Raw genomic sequence first — 15,243 nt, 5'->3', positions numbered from 1 at the left:
AAACTCCTGTCCTGCCTTTTTTCAAATTTCATCCTAGTCTGCCCTTCCACGAAATATTTGATTAGAATTTTTGTAAATATTTTTGAACTTTCGAAAATTCCCCCTGACAACCGATCAGACAATAGTTTTAAATTGACCAAATGCATAAAAGTATATCAAATGAGCCCAATAGCTAGTAGATACATTTGTCTTTTAAAATACAACTGGCATATAAGGATCGTAATGATACTATGTGGATACATTTATCACTTTTCAAGAGCTAAATTGACAGCGCGTCATCACTACAATGGCTTCCATTTTTACGATTATAAAAAATAGGTGGCGTAATGGGGAGATAATTTTGACGAAGTAGAATCCTGACTGCACCCTCATTTCTAATCTGAATCTAAAGATGGCAAGACCCTCAATGGGTATCTCAAAAATTGGTTTTAATTTCAAAGTTATCAAATAACAAAACATTACTCTTTCTAAAATGCCGTTAACCTTAATTAAAAACGTAACCGAAGCAATTAGTGAGTGAAATCAAGAACAAAGGTGCTTTTTTGTAGTGTACAAAAATGATTTCTAACACAGTGATATGATGTTAAGATAACTGGACGGAAGCAACAAAGTGCAATTTTTGATCGACATATGGTCGTTATTCCATTACGACATGTTGAAAACCACCGGAAACTGGAATTTGTGACGAGAAACAACAATTTAAATTGTGAAAATATATTTCAATTCTCACGTTATTTCACGGAAATAATTGGCAGCCGAATCACTTTATCCTATTAATAACTAGATTTTTCCCTTTTTACTGTCTTGAATGTTACTGTCATATACAAATAAAGTGATATCATGTCATTCATGTCAGAAACAAATATGTAACCCTAGGATTTTCTCAAAATGTCCAGAGAGAATCGACCTAAGGTCATCCATTAATCTTATCAATGCCTTCTTTTAACATATTATTTATACGAAATAAGCCACATGTAACGACTGCTACATTTCCCTTTTTGCAACAGTTGAGCCTTTAGTTCTGTTGTCGTATCTGTTGCTTGTGTTATTTTGAAGTTGGCAATTCATGACCTCTAATTTAAAGAGGATTTACGTGTATAGATGTAGCATTCAGGTGCAATGTATTTGTTGTTTTTATTCTATTCATTCAGTTTTGTTTTTCCTTGTCAGTTTTTATTATACGAAAACACATTTTGTTACACAATTTTTTATAATTTACTTTGAAAATGCCCAGGATGATTTGTTTCTTAAAACATCTATAAACAATAATTTTATATACCTTCCAACTCCTTAAGTTCCCTTCCCAAATGATTTGGCAGAACTTTTGATTCATCATTGCGATAGGAATGGAAACAAGCTGGAGACATATGACCTGGTATTTTGTCTAACGTCTTTTTTGTTGGAAGGTGAAATTCGTGATAATCCTTTTTAATCAAATGAATAATAACACTGCATAACAAATAAAATACCAGATACTTAATGATAAAAAAGACAACATCCCTTAAACAAACAAGTGGGATGCTAATTTGGCAGTCTTATTTTTCGCCTCACCTAAACCAACTGATGTTCCTTGTAAAATTCTTCCGGGTAAGTATGTTCACAGTTGGCCTACTAGTATCTCAAAAAATAAGGTCGAAATGTGACTTTCAAATTCAAGGTCAAATTCGTGGTCCCTGTAATCAAATGAATAATAATACTGTATAGAAATAACATACCGGAGACGAAATAAGAAAAGGAAACGAAAAGAAGGCAATACTCCCTCTAAAAAACAACCAAAATAACTACAAAAATTTAACATCACCCAACCTAACTATGTCTTGAATGCAGGTACTCAGCAAATGTAAGCATATTTTGTACTTAGTAACACTAAATATTGAAAAATTGTGTATTTATTCTTGCTTACGATGAAGAAAAACAATGTATATATGCTAGTCCATTTAACTATATCATAAATAAAGGCAACCGTAGTATACCGCTATACAGAATATTGAATTTATTGGTTATTTAAGGTCAATTATCGGGAAATATTAACATTAAAATTAAGAGCACACACTTATCAATTGTTTCCGTGAAATATAGATTAAAATAAAAAGTCATTTTGAAAAAGTTATATTTGACGACGGTCTCATCCTCATCTGTAATGAGTTTATTTCATTGTTCCTGTTTCGTTTGACAAAATGTTGCTGCTGTTGCTTATACTTATTATAGAAACAACAAATATTTCAGCACTTTCTTTAGGCACAGGGGTTTGTCAGAAAAAGAAGTAAGTATTTTTTTCCTCTGTTCATTTGCAGGCTTTATTATATGAACACACATAACAACCTATATACTACATCTTCTTATTTCTATATACATGTTGTCAATAGTGTGTTCTGAAACAGTAAGCAAGTCTTACTTTGTCGTTTTGTTAATTTGTTAGCAACCATACTATCCTGTAATATATAATCAGTGAATGTGTAAAATGTGCAATACCCTTTGTTTTTTATTCTCTTATATTTGGCGAAGCACGCATTCACATATCAAACCATATTCTTACAGAAAATTTAGAAATCGCCCATAGTCTATAAAAATTATGAAAGAGTTCAACACGGACTATAAAAGAAGTGTTAATTTCATAAGTTAAAATTGACGAAAACAGTTAGAAAAATAAACCAATAACGAAGTTCCGGACTCTTTGAACAAGTATTCAAGTATGTTCTAGAGTCAAACCGCTATTAATTCCGTCGATGGAATAACATGGTACACAGGAAAATCATACGAAAGACCGTCTGAATGTTTAGTACCACTCAATTTTGGCACTTAAGAAGCCAAAAACACACTTATTTGTACAAAATGTAAATATATTAAAAAAAAAATGCCGAATTGATTTTGTAGTTAATAAAAAACAGTTTCGCATTAGAATCGTATTGTTTTGATCTCATCGGTAAATAGTCAAGATGAAAGGCGCCAGTCAATAAAATCGCTGTATAATGTGACCTATTCCCGAATAAGACTGTTTTAGCGAGTGAGAATTCGCATTGCTATACAACGTGTCTCAGTATTTATACATCCAACATTCAGGTATTTAGTTATGATGTTCTTCTTTTGTAAGTACAGTTGGATATTGTGTTATGTCTTATCGTTTGTGGTTTGAATTATGCATTTTCGGTACATTTCGCATTTGTCTTATTTGTCAGTATAGTGAGTTAATTTCCATTTACCATGGATAAAGTATCGTGTTAGTCCAAATAATTATGACATCGTCACAGCATTAATTTAAAATAGCCTTTCAAGACCGTCATAATCATGATAATTATTTGGACTAGTATTGTGAAAATAATTGTGAGTTTATGGATTTCGTTCCATATAATTGCCTGAATTTCAAGATTACCTGTGATAATATATATACATCACAAAAATACGTCACTGTTTGTGGTGTCCTATGCTGTCGTTCATGGGAGATGTCTGTTGTTATTCTGTGGTTTACATGTTGTAATGTACTATTATATTATTTATTTATGTATTTCTCTGTACTGAGTGTTCTTGCGTTTGTTTGTACTATATTCCTGTCACGTAGTGTTGTCATTTTAGCGGTATTTTTTAACATTGCCATATAAGCGGGAGATTTGGCTAGCCATAAAACCAGGTTCAACCCACCATTTTTTCTTAAAATGTCCTGTACCAAGTCAGGAATATGGCAGTTGTAATCAAAAAGTCCGTTTCTATGTATGTTGGCGTTTGTTTTTGTTGCAGTTCAGTGTTTCTGTTGTTCCGTTGTTTTCCTCTTAAGTTGATGTGTTTCCCTCGGTTTTAGTTTGTAACACGGATTTGTTTTCTCTTAATCGATTTATGACTTTTGGACAGCGGTATACTACTGTTGCCTTTATATATCTTTGGAATGATTGCTAACAAAAACAGAGGAAGATCGGAGTGAATTAATTTTACAAATAACGCAATAGACTTGTATTAGATCAATAAGTGATCATCCGCAATAGAAAAGATACCATACTTCATATCAAGCTATAAATAGGTCTTTATTTACAGATAAATTGTGAATGTGTTAAACTGAGACTACTAAATTCATGAAATTCCTAACGCCACCACCAAAGTCTCAATAAAAATCAATCCAGAAAATAAAACAATCATTCATTGATATGATAAAGCTCCACTACCACTGAATATGTTTACTTCGTCTTTTGTCAATCGTCCCTTTTATCTGTTCCTAAACATTATTATGATGTTTTTAACGTTTACAGCAACAACAGCAAGTTGTTTTTAGAATGTTGTCAAGGATACAAGTTTAATCAGATTAACCAAACATGTGATGGTAAGTTGATTTCCCTTTCGATGATGAATAACATCTGTAAAAAGTTTTTGATGCATAGTGAATGTACAAATATAATTAATTTGTTTCTTTTGGACATTTATTCACCATTTCGTACATATGCATCTAATCATTAAACCTTATTAAGGTAGTATGGGTGTCTTTCGCCATCTTGGATTGTAAATAACAGAGAACCTAAGGTCCAGATTTTCAATCAAATTAGCAAAATTTGATGAGAAATGCAGAAAACTAATGTGAATTTTCATTTAAAAGAATAAATTTATAAGATATTAACTTATAAATATTAAAATTTTTACAAGCGTAGATTATTTTTGCTTAATTTTTAATGTTTTTAAATTGTCATTTTAAGGGGAGGTAACTCTGAAATAGTGCATTTTCTGAAGGAATCTACATGAAATTTCGCTATTTTATATTTTAGCCAGAAAAAACGTACGGTGACCCTACCTTATCTTTTGATATTCTCAAAGCATTTTCTAAAAGCTATCTTCTATTTTATTTTACAATTCTATCATTTAGTTTAGCTTCTAATCACATAATGATGTTTTTGCTGTATAATCCATACAAAATGTGTCATTTTGTCACAACCTGTAGCTTGAGAAAATGCTCGGTGACCTATCATTTTTATTATATTTTTGAACATATCACAATATATACTACGTTTTGGCAAAGTATGAACAAATTCTATCATTTTTAATTTATACTCCCATACCACCTTAAAGTGATGTATATGTAAGAAAAGATAATCATTAATTTACAATTTCATCGGTCGAGAGCACTTTGCCAGATTCTAGATTAATTAGAATATAGCATAGTACTACTCTCGACCAATGAGCTTGTAGGATTTGATGTTTCTAAATTGTGAAGAATGAAAGTAAAAGGTGTTCTTAATAAGGGATTATATCCAATTGTTTACTTACAGTAAAAAAAATAATCTTTAAATGAGCTACAATGAACGTTTTAACCAACTATCAGATAGTGAAAAATTTATATTTTTTATTTAATAATGAGAATGTTGCCAATGTAGTTGCCAAACCTGCAACTGCATTTTATTGAGAAGAAACAATATTTTATATCGCTAGTTTTAAAAGAAACATCAGTTTTACATTCATGTAGTATAGATGGACATTGTAAATTTTAAATGTAAATGTGTAAAAAAAATATATGTACATATTGTGCCTTAAAAGTCTCTTTTTAAGGTTGTTGCATACATTGCAAATGTTTTAACTGTTTTGTGTGTTATTCTGTGAATCTTATTGTATGTTTGTATGTAGTGAGACTATAATAAAATATGGAATCTGAATCTACAACCACCCCCACCCCCCGAAGAATATTTATCAGTTTGACAAGCATTTATGACTTAAACTGATTAAAAAATGAACTTTGAAAGAAAAAAACACTTGGTAAACATCTGATTTGATTGCTATCCTTTCTATCGTATACCTTAACTTTTCATTGATCACATAGATCCTTATGTCATTAAATGTTTCTAAAAATCTGGTGAAAAATTATGAAAGCATGTAAGAACATAAGTTTATGCAACGAACGGTCGACGATTTATTTATCTATAACCATAATCATATAGCAGACATGGGCATTATTATACTTACCATTGTATTCGTTTGGTGTCTCGTTCATCGTTCTTAAATTTCTGTCTTATTGGATAATTATTCAATTTGCTAAAAAGTGTAATTATTCTGTTGCTTTTGTTTTGTTTTTTTTATAATCATTTTAATTTTTTTGGGTAGAGCTGGTTTATTGCTTTAATTATATTAATTTGTTTGTTTTGTTTGATTTTGTTGTATTTTAGAGGCCTTTCACAAATTCGTTTAATAATTTCACGCGCACTTGTATTTACAGAATGTCCTGAAGGAAAATACGGCTATAACTGTAAACATGACTGTTTAGAAAATTACTTTGGCTTACGCTGTAGAGAAAGATGCAATTGTAAAGAAAACGAAACGTAAGTTGAGAAATGTATGTTTCGAGTATATGAATCAAATGGTTTGTTGTTAACAAAAGAATACTTTACCCTGAATTTGACCTACCGATTTGGACTTATCACAGGGTTTGTACTTGCATGATCAACACGACCGTTGCCACATGTGGAGCACCTAAGATGACCCTCTCTTTTGATCATTGAAAATCAAAGAATTGTGTCAAATTCAGTAGAAACTGCTTATCAAAATTCTAACTTAGCTTACATCTAATACTTTGTGAAGCGTTACTAATCAAATACAATGAGGCCATTTTATAATTACATGTTACATAAACATATTATGTTCACATGATACTTCAACTAAATGTTTTATCAATTAAACACGAGCTCAAAGATCAGGTATTTGATATGCAATACTGAAATCCTACATATTGAAGATTAATTCAAACTTCATGTTTCTTCATGGCAGTGAGATAATATATGATAATCGACGCAGATTTAAGTCACAACCTTAGTTTTTATTTAATTCTACAAGTCACACAAATTCATTGTTGTCTGAGATTTCTATCCTAGACAAGAACACTTATATGATTGTTTAAGAACAGTTTAGAACTGTTCTATGACAGATTACTAGTATTAAGACATTTCTAAAGACATATAAGAACTAATCCCAACGTTCAATTCGAGCTTATCACAAAAAGACAGTTTCCGAATTTATACGTAATGTTTCTTATTTGTTTATATTACAAAACATTGGAAAGATTGATAAATTGAAATTTGCTTAACGTGCAGAAACATATACTCAATGTATGGTCAGGACTAGAACAATCAAACTCACAATAATTTATTGGGTAGATTATGCTTAAAGGGTCAGTTAAGGTGAAGGAAGAGAGGTATAGACTGCCACTGAAAAATGAGAACATATTAGAAAGGCTTACATAGTTTGCCTTACAATAATGGCTTAATTTGAAACTTGACACTTGTGGAAGAGCACCTTAGATCTTTGTCTCGCCTTGACGGAGTCAAAAAGCGAGACATAGGCTATGTTGTTTCCGGTGGCGGCGGCGTCAACAATGTATTGGTTTGTGATTAGGTCATTTTATGGGAAACCGCTGATGGTGGGTCAATGGTATTTGGTATGCAGTTTTATCAGCATCGGACATCTCATTTCCATAGAGATTATTTGGCCCTGCCCCTGTCATGGGCTATTGACTTTGAAACTTTTGCTTAGTTTACATGTTTTAGTTTGTTATTAGGTCAGTTTATGGAGAACCACTAGTGGTAGGTCAATAATATTAGGTATGCAGTTGTATTAGCATTGGCACATCTCCTTTCCATAGAAATTATTTGGTCACCTTCAGTCATGGTTCATTTACTTTGAATATTTTGTATCACTTACATTTTTAAGTATAGCTATTTTAATTTCAACATTTGCATTTTACTATCAAAATATAAAAAGGCAGGACATTTCTCGGTGTTAACAGCTTATTTTGATAAGTTTCTTGTTGCTCAGTCTTTAGTTTTTCTATGTAGTATTTTGTAGACTGTTGTTTGTCTTTGTCTTTCCGTCGTTTTTTTCGGGTTTTGCCATGGTGTCGTCGGTTTCTCGTTGATTGTTCCTTTGATACTTCCGCCAATGAATCCCTCCATGAGCTGTTACATAGTTTTTAACATGCAGAAAACGTGGTGCATTTCCTATTAGTTTCCGCGGATTAACCGTACATGACTGCATATTTTTACACCACAAACAGCCACATGGGTGACCACTTCGTAATTTGTGGGAAAGTAAATTGACACATTTGACAAGAGACAAAAGCACTCGCTGACGTGTAAGAATTGTCAAACATATTGGATATTTTGAAACGGAAACAACAAAGTCTGCGTGAATAAGATGATTACACAATGAAAAAATCGAAAGATAGTTGAAGCAGAGAAGTATGTATTAACTAAGAGGGGACAACGCGTAGTCAACAGACAAACTGATTTTAAAAACCTCATCTCTTAATATAAATATATTGTAACAAAAATACCAAACTCAAGGCAAATTCAAAAAGGGGAATTTCATAAAAATTGAAAAATCAAACGTTATCAACTAACAGAACGAACAAAAAAAAACTGTCAAAGTTGTGATGCACCTCTGTCATTTAATATTATAGTTGACAGTGAATAAGTCTAAGGACGCCTGCCTTCGCTGTTGAATCGAGGAAAAAGTGGCATCCATTGACAATACTTTTCAAAAGATGTGCTAATTACATCTTCAATTGGACATCCATAAGTGAAAATTTGAAGCCATTAAGAAGCGTTCCGCGTAATAACACTTTTTAGTTAAACAGCAAATAACCAGAGTTACTAAAATTCATTAGCTCATGCATGATTATTGCTATACATACTGTTCGACAGACACAACACTTACAGACTTATTTTCAAGAGGCATGACTGCTGTAGCTTATAGATGCCACAAAATTTGCATCATCAAAAAAAAAAAGACGGAGCTCTTATGTAATATGTTTCGTCCTTTTATCAAGAATGACTTATGGACTAAGGATTAAGCATTTGTATCGGTATAAATATTTTAACAAGACCTTCCAGAAAATACATTGATTACACTAAGCGTTTCGATTCACTTAGCATCATTGTAAAAATCATAATTTCGAATATTCCTATGTTAAAATCATAATTTCGAATGTTCCTATGTTAAAATCATGATTTCGAATATTCCTATGTTAAAATCATAATTTCGAATAATTCTGCACATTATCATCTTTCGATAAAGAATTAGAGTTTCATACATTACTTTTGCCTAGTAAAAGGAAATGGAGTTTCTCCTTTTATAAATGAAGCATGTAACATGGTTTAGTTGTTGGTTGGTTTGAGAAGTTTGTAGTATGGACAACAAATTGTTCAAATATTTTGGAAGAGGTTTGAGTGCTTATAAATATCGTCACACTGGCGCAACCTATATTGAAAGAAAGCCAATAATCTAATACATTATCGGATTCAACGGACAGAATCTCATTTTCTATCCCAGTATCTGTGGAATAAGGACTCCACCATATAGGTATCCGGAGATCAAAATTTGAAACATTCATTGAAAGTTTTATCTCAATCATGAGATAATAACTCTCACATTTCAAGTCTCAAGATTTCTGTACAAAAAATATATACATTAACCTTTTGACTTTTCTTGTTTTAGAAACAGGAACTGCCATCATGACCGTGTTTCCTTGGTTGTATAATATGTTTCCCTGTTAACATGGCTTGAATAACCCAATATGTTTACGTCCCTATTTACATTACTAATAAATAATCCATTTTGTTATAGTCTTAAAAATATATTTTAGTCTTGGAAAATATGGTTTATTTATAAGTTAAAACAGGATTTAAATTGCTTTAAGTAACTGCTGGTACTTTAAGATCAGTACCTTGTGTCTTTTATAAAAATAAGGAGATGTTGTATGATTGCCAATGACACAACTATCCCTCAGAGTTCAAATGAATTGTATGTAAGAAATTATAGGCAACCGTACGTCATTCAACAATAAAAAAACCCATACCGTAAAGTCGGCTATGTTTCATTTTCTATTTCTTTTTTCTTGTGCTTTCGACTATTTTGTATTTTTTTTGTTTCGTTATTCTTTTGTGCCAGGTAAGGCTGGAGAGGGGTGTTGTGCGCCCACCAATATGGTTAACCTCCATATCCTTACTGTGTCTGTCAGAAGCCTGTAATTCAGTGGTCGTTGTTGCTTGTTTTCTGTCATATTTGTCTCTTATTTATTGTTTCAGCATCAATCTTTTTCCTTTTAGAATTGTAATACATTTTTCATACCGAGGCAATTTATTATATGTATTATATATAATTTTCGTGTTGCTCAGTCTAGTTTGTTTATGTAGTGCTTTGTGGACTTCGTCTTTTCGATTTTTACCATTGCGTTGTCAGTATTTCTCCTACTTTGAATATGCTTTTGGTATCTTCTGCCATATGTTTACAATACAGTGTGGGCTTTACTCATATGGGTAGACCGTATGGTAACTGTTAGCATTCCCGTCTGTTAATCAATGTTTGATAGGTCTTGTTGGCATTCATATATTTTTTTTTAAAATAGCAATAAATCGTAAAAAATATACTCTATTTGTAGATGCAATTATATGTCATGACGTGTACGGTACAACACATGTTTGTTGAAATGATCCTTTCTTAGACTGATTATTTGTAAAACCACTAATGAAAATATAAGCTGCCCTTATGCACACCTGGAATGATGCTATATAAAAGAGGAGTATGTTTTGCAATAACATGCAAACAACTCAGTTGCTAATATGTTGTGCATATTTAGGGCGACCATGACCCAAATAAGATGATACACTGACATATTCAACTGAAGAGAAAGCAAATGCTTGTAAAAATTGAGATGGGATTTTTTAATTATAATTTGTATAGTATTGCCAATTTCTTTTACTCAGAAAAATAAAGTAAAATAAAAAATAAATAAGCAAAAAAAAGGTATATTTCTATACTTCAAGGCATGTACACTCATGGAAATACAAAACTTACACAATATTTTCTAGCTCTTACCTTGTAGAACAAATGCATCCTTGTCTTATAATGTATTTGAAAGATTTTTCCATATGAGATATCTGTATGATTGAGAGGAGCCGATAAATTTGTAAATGCTTGATCATGCAAAATGGCATTTTTAGATGTGACAAAGTTCATGGTTGCAGAGTAACCAAGAACACTGACACAGGAATAACTCTGATTTATGCTAAAGGTATTATACAATATATTACTACAAATGTATTTATTTTTTAAAAGATCAAATTGAAAAGTTCAAGAGTTATGCACAGGTTGAAACATGTAATTTTGCAATTAGAATAGTCGATGACTAATGATACTCAAACATAAATATAAGATTCAAGTCTCTCTTGAATTTGAGATATAAAACAACATTATTCTTTACTACGATAATAAGAAAAAAAGGTTTCAGTGAATGTAATAAACTTAACTAAGGGTTCAATAAGTCTTTGGAAACGTTATTTTTGATTGTTTGTTTTCTTTTAGATAACATGATAACGCTGCATAAGACGTAAATAATGACACATAATCATTCCTTACCAATAACATTTTGAGAGAGAAAAAAAATGGGTTAACTTTTAAATTATTTTCAGAGTCATCCACCACTTTTAAAGATAAATTGAAAGTACCAACAGGTAAAAATGCTTTATTTTTTTCTTCCTTTATCACACTTTCATGCACATTATTAACGCCTTGTTATATTTTACCTCATAAGTTAGTTTTTCAAAAGATCTATGACATAGATTCAACATCGTTCTTCTTTATCCTTCGATTTGATTCTGTCCCGAATTTAAAAAACTTCATTTCTCACTTCGTGTAAATGACAGTCAAAATGTTTAAATTGAAGAATTTTAGAGATTGATCTTTTTTCTTATAGAGTTCAATAGATAATGTGACCTGTTGGCTATAGGATAATGCGTGTCAGCTTCAAAATTATTTTTTTTATATAACGCCGGTTCATTTTTCTTTATTACCTCCAGTCATATTTTAAAAAATGCATTTCTTACTGTACATGATTATTAGCTCGAAAACGATAAAAATGTTTACACGAAGTTGAATTACGTTTATGATTTAAAGAGAAATAAATTTGACTGTATTCTCAAAGGAACCTTTCAGACATTTTATTTGAATGTTGGTTCAAATGTCAATGACAGTAATGTCGAATTAACATTTTCCGTTAACCATTGAAAAAATTATCAATTTCTTAGCAGTAACATACCTGCTGTCCCTTCGTATACCGTACACATATCTTTGTATAAGGATACTCTTTAAATCAAGATACTTTCAAAAAGTATTTTAATAAGAATAAATCTAACAATCATGATATCAATTTAAACCATCGGTACTGATACTTTGGCAAGCATTCAAGACATATATTTTAATAGAATAAACTTGTGTTTAAAATAAGTATCATTAAATTTTTGATAAATGGCATACTGTTTTGAATATGTATCCCTTTATATACCAAAAGCATTGATAAACTTCTAACAAGTGTTTGGGTACACGAATAATGAATAATAAAAATTGAGGACCAAATATTCCGAAAGGTTTTGCAGCTGAGGTAATCCATTCCTGGGGTAGAAAATCCTTATAATTCCAAACATATTCTAAGTTTTGTTAACAGTTAATTTGTAGTTATGTCAATATCAATGATAATCCAGATCAACACAGAAGTGCTGACTACTGGCCTGTTGATACCATTGTGGAGGAAACCTCCTCCAGCAGTTAACTAAGGGTTGAATAAGTTTTTAAAACAAAACTCCATTTTGCTTGTTTGTTTTCTTTTAGATAAAATGTGAACGCTGCATAAGGTGTAAATAATGACACATTCCTTACCAATCACATTTTGAGAAAAATAAAAATTTGTTAACTTTTAAATTATTTTCAGAGTCATCCACCACTTTGAAAGATGAATTGACAATACCAACAAGTAAGAATGCTTTATTTTTTTCTTCCTTTCATGCACATTATTATTGCCTGTAATATTTTACCTCATAAGATAGTTTTTCAAAAGATCTATGACATAGATCTAACATCGTCCTAATTTATCCTTAGATTTGATTCTGTCCCGAATTTAAAAAACTTCGTTTTTCACTTCGTGTAAATGACAGTCAAAATGTTTAAATTGACGAACTTTTAGAGATTGATCTTTTTTCTTATAGAGTTCAACAGATAATGTGACCTGTTGGTTATAGGATAATGCGCGTCAGCTTCAAAATAATTTTATTATATTTCGTATATCAAGTATTTAAATTAGGATAAATCTTACAATCATGATATCAATTTAAACCATCGGTATACTCTTTTAAAGTATCCTGATACTTTGGCAAGCATTCAAGACATACATTTAAAAAAAATAAGCTTGTATTTAAAAAAAATATTAATAAACTTTAATAAATGGCATAATATTTTGAATATGTATCCTTTTTTATACCGAAATCATCGGTAAACTTCTAACAAGTATTTTGATTCACGAATAATGAATAATTAAAATTGAGGACCCAAAACTCCGAAAGGTTTTGCAGCTGAGGTAATCTATTCCTGGGGAAGAAAATCCCTATAATTCGAAAAATTCTAAGTTTTGTAAACAGTTAATTTGTAATGATGACAATATAAATGATAATTCAGGTCAACACAGAAGTACTGTTGAAACTTAGGGGAGGAAATCTCCACCAGCAGTTGCATAAAAAGCATCGATATACTTTTAACAAGTATCAGCATACTTATAAAAAGCAAAATCGTATTTAAAAATGGACGTTTAACGAACGATTGCATAAAAACGTGAAGTCGATACTTAGCGTTCTGTTGAAGTTGGAGTCCAATGTTCACCAACAGCATCAGGAATAAATGACGATGGTAAAAATACATCTTGGGTTACAATGTTAAAATCTTCCTACGAAATAAATGATCCTTTGCTTTGAAGATATGTTCACTTATATTATAGAATAATTCCTAGTGAACTTAAGTTATTCGTTTCTTAGACACATGCTACCGTTTATTTGTGCTATGGTTAAACATGAAAACAACACTTTGTCAGGAACACTCATAGCCGAATATTTGGATGCTAAGGATGTAAAAGTACCGAAACCGTAGTAGAGCTATATGACTAAAAGGGACCTTAAATTAATAGGCACATCTATATAAGTTCAACTTTGCTTGCGGGAGTTGACACCTCAGTTTCTTAATACTTTCTAAATCTATATAAACGGCCAATTTATGAAAGACGTGTTAGAAGTACTGACTACTGAGCTGATCATATCCTCGGGGACTGAACCAGCAGTGGTATTTTATTAAAACACCACTTATAGATGTCCTGCATCCGTAGCGCTTTTCTGGATTAACCTGCATTAGGAAAGCTCAAAGCCGTTTCTATCGATATTTTGATAAGTGGATGGGTCATCATCCAACAACCAATATTAAACGTCACATAATACATATCTGTATTGCATCAAAGATTCTTTGATATCTGTCGTGGTGTGTGTTGTTTGAACCTATGCAAAATGATTAAGGTAAAAATTTGATTTATGAACACTGGGTTCCATGAATATTGTGATGAGATATATTCAAGCAGTGGAGTCAATCAGATGTGGATTCTCAAAAATTCTAAAAATCTACTGCTAAATCTTAGATCACAATCTCTGCAATTTTGCAGCAACATTAAGACCTTTGATTTTTCTACGCTTTACACTACTATTCCCTATACTCAATTGAAAGATCGACTTCACCATATCAATAAACAGAGCTTTTTCTATAAAAATGGGAATTGTAGATATAAATTTCTTGTTTCGGGTTATAATAATTCTTATTTTGTGAAGAACCCCACTGATTCTATCAGAAAATACACTGAAGATGATATTATCAAAATGCTGGACTTTTTTGTTGACAATATATTTGTTGAGTTTGGAGGATTTATATTTCAACAGACAGTCGGTATTCCAATGGGTACTAATTGTGCACCCCTTCTTGCCGACTTGTTTTTGTACTCGTATGAAGCAGAATGCATTCAGAACCTTCTAAAAGACAAAAAGAAAACACACCTTGCAAAAATTTTAATTTTTCTTTCAGATATATTGATGATGTCCTATCACTAAATAACATATATTTCAGTCAGCACATGCATATCATATATCCCAGTGAACTTGAAATTAAGGATACTACTGATACTAGAAGGACTGCTTCATACTTTAATCTTTTCTTCAAAATTGACACAGATGGACGACTTCACACTAAAATCTATGACAAACTGGGTGATTTCAACTTCCCAATTATCAATTTCCCATTTCTCAGCAGTAACATACCCTCTGCTCCGTCGTATGGTGTTTACATATCTCAATTGATACGTTATGCTTCACACTATACGGACTTCATATACAGGAGTGTGCTCCTTACGCAGAAATTGGTCCAACAGAG

The 15,243-nt window shown here is 31.5% G+C and overlaps 1 protein-coding gene across 3 annotated transcripts in view; it reads left to right on the top strand.

Annotated features, from left to right (window-relative positions):
• LOC127704110 (multiple epidermal growth factor-like domains protein 10) overlaps window positions 1-15,243 on the top strand; it is a 39,775-nt gene that overhangs the window by 18,896 nt on the left and 5,636 nt on the right. Inside the window, exons 4-9 of one of the 3 annotated variants that reach the window (XM_052208009.1) lie at window positions 2,227-2,263; window positions 4,236-4,306; window positions 6,182-6,284; window positions 10,959-11,029; window positions 11,427-11,468; window positions 12,722-12,763. In XM_052208009.1, the coding sequence (XP_052063969.1) occupies window positions 2,227-2,263; window positions 4,236-4,306; window positions 6,182-6,284; window positions 10,959-11,029; window positions 11,427-11,468; window positions 12,722-12,763 (366 nt within the window). Of the gene's footprint in view, window positions 1-2,077; window positions 2,264-4,235; window positions 4,307-6,181; window positions 6,285-10,958; window positions 11,030-11,426; window positions 11,469-12,721; window positions 12,764-15,243 lie in introns of those variants that run through there. The other 2 variants (XM_052208008.1, XM_052208010.1) reach the window with 2 other exon arrangements.

This window comes from Mytilus californianus, unplaced genomic scaffold, assembly GCF_021869535.1.
Source record: "Mytilus californianus isolate M0D057914Y unplaced genomic scaffold, xbMytCali1.0.p SCAF_58, whole genome shotgun sequence".
Classification (NCBI taxonomy): Eukaryota; Metazoa; Mollusca; class Bivalvia; order Mytilida; family Mytilidae; genus Mytilus; species Mytilus californianus.
The sequence above is the reverse complement of the archived record's forward strand: the minus strand, read 5'-3'. Positions and strand labels throughout refer to the sequence as shown.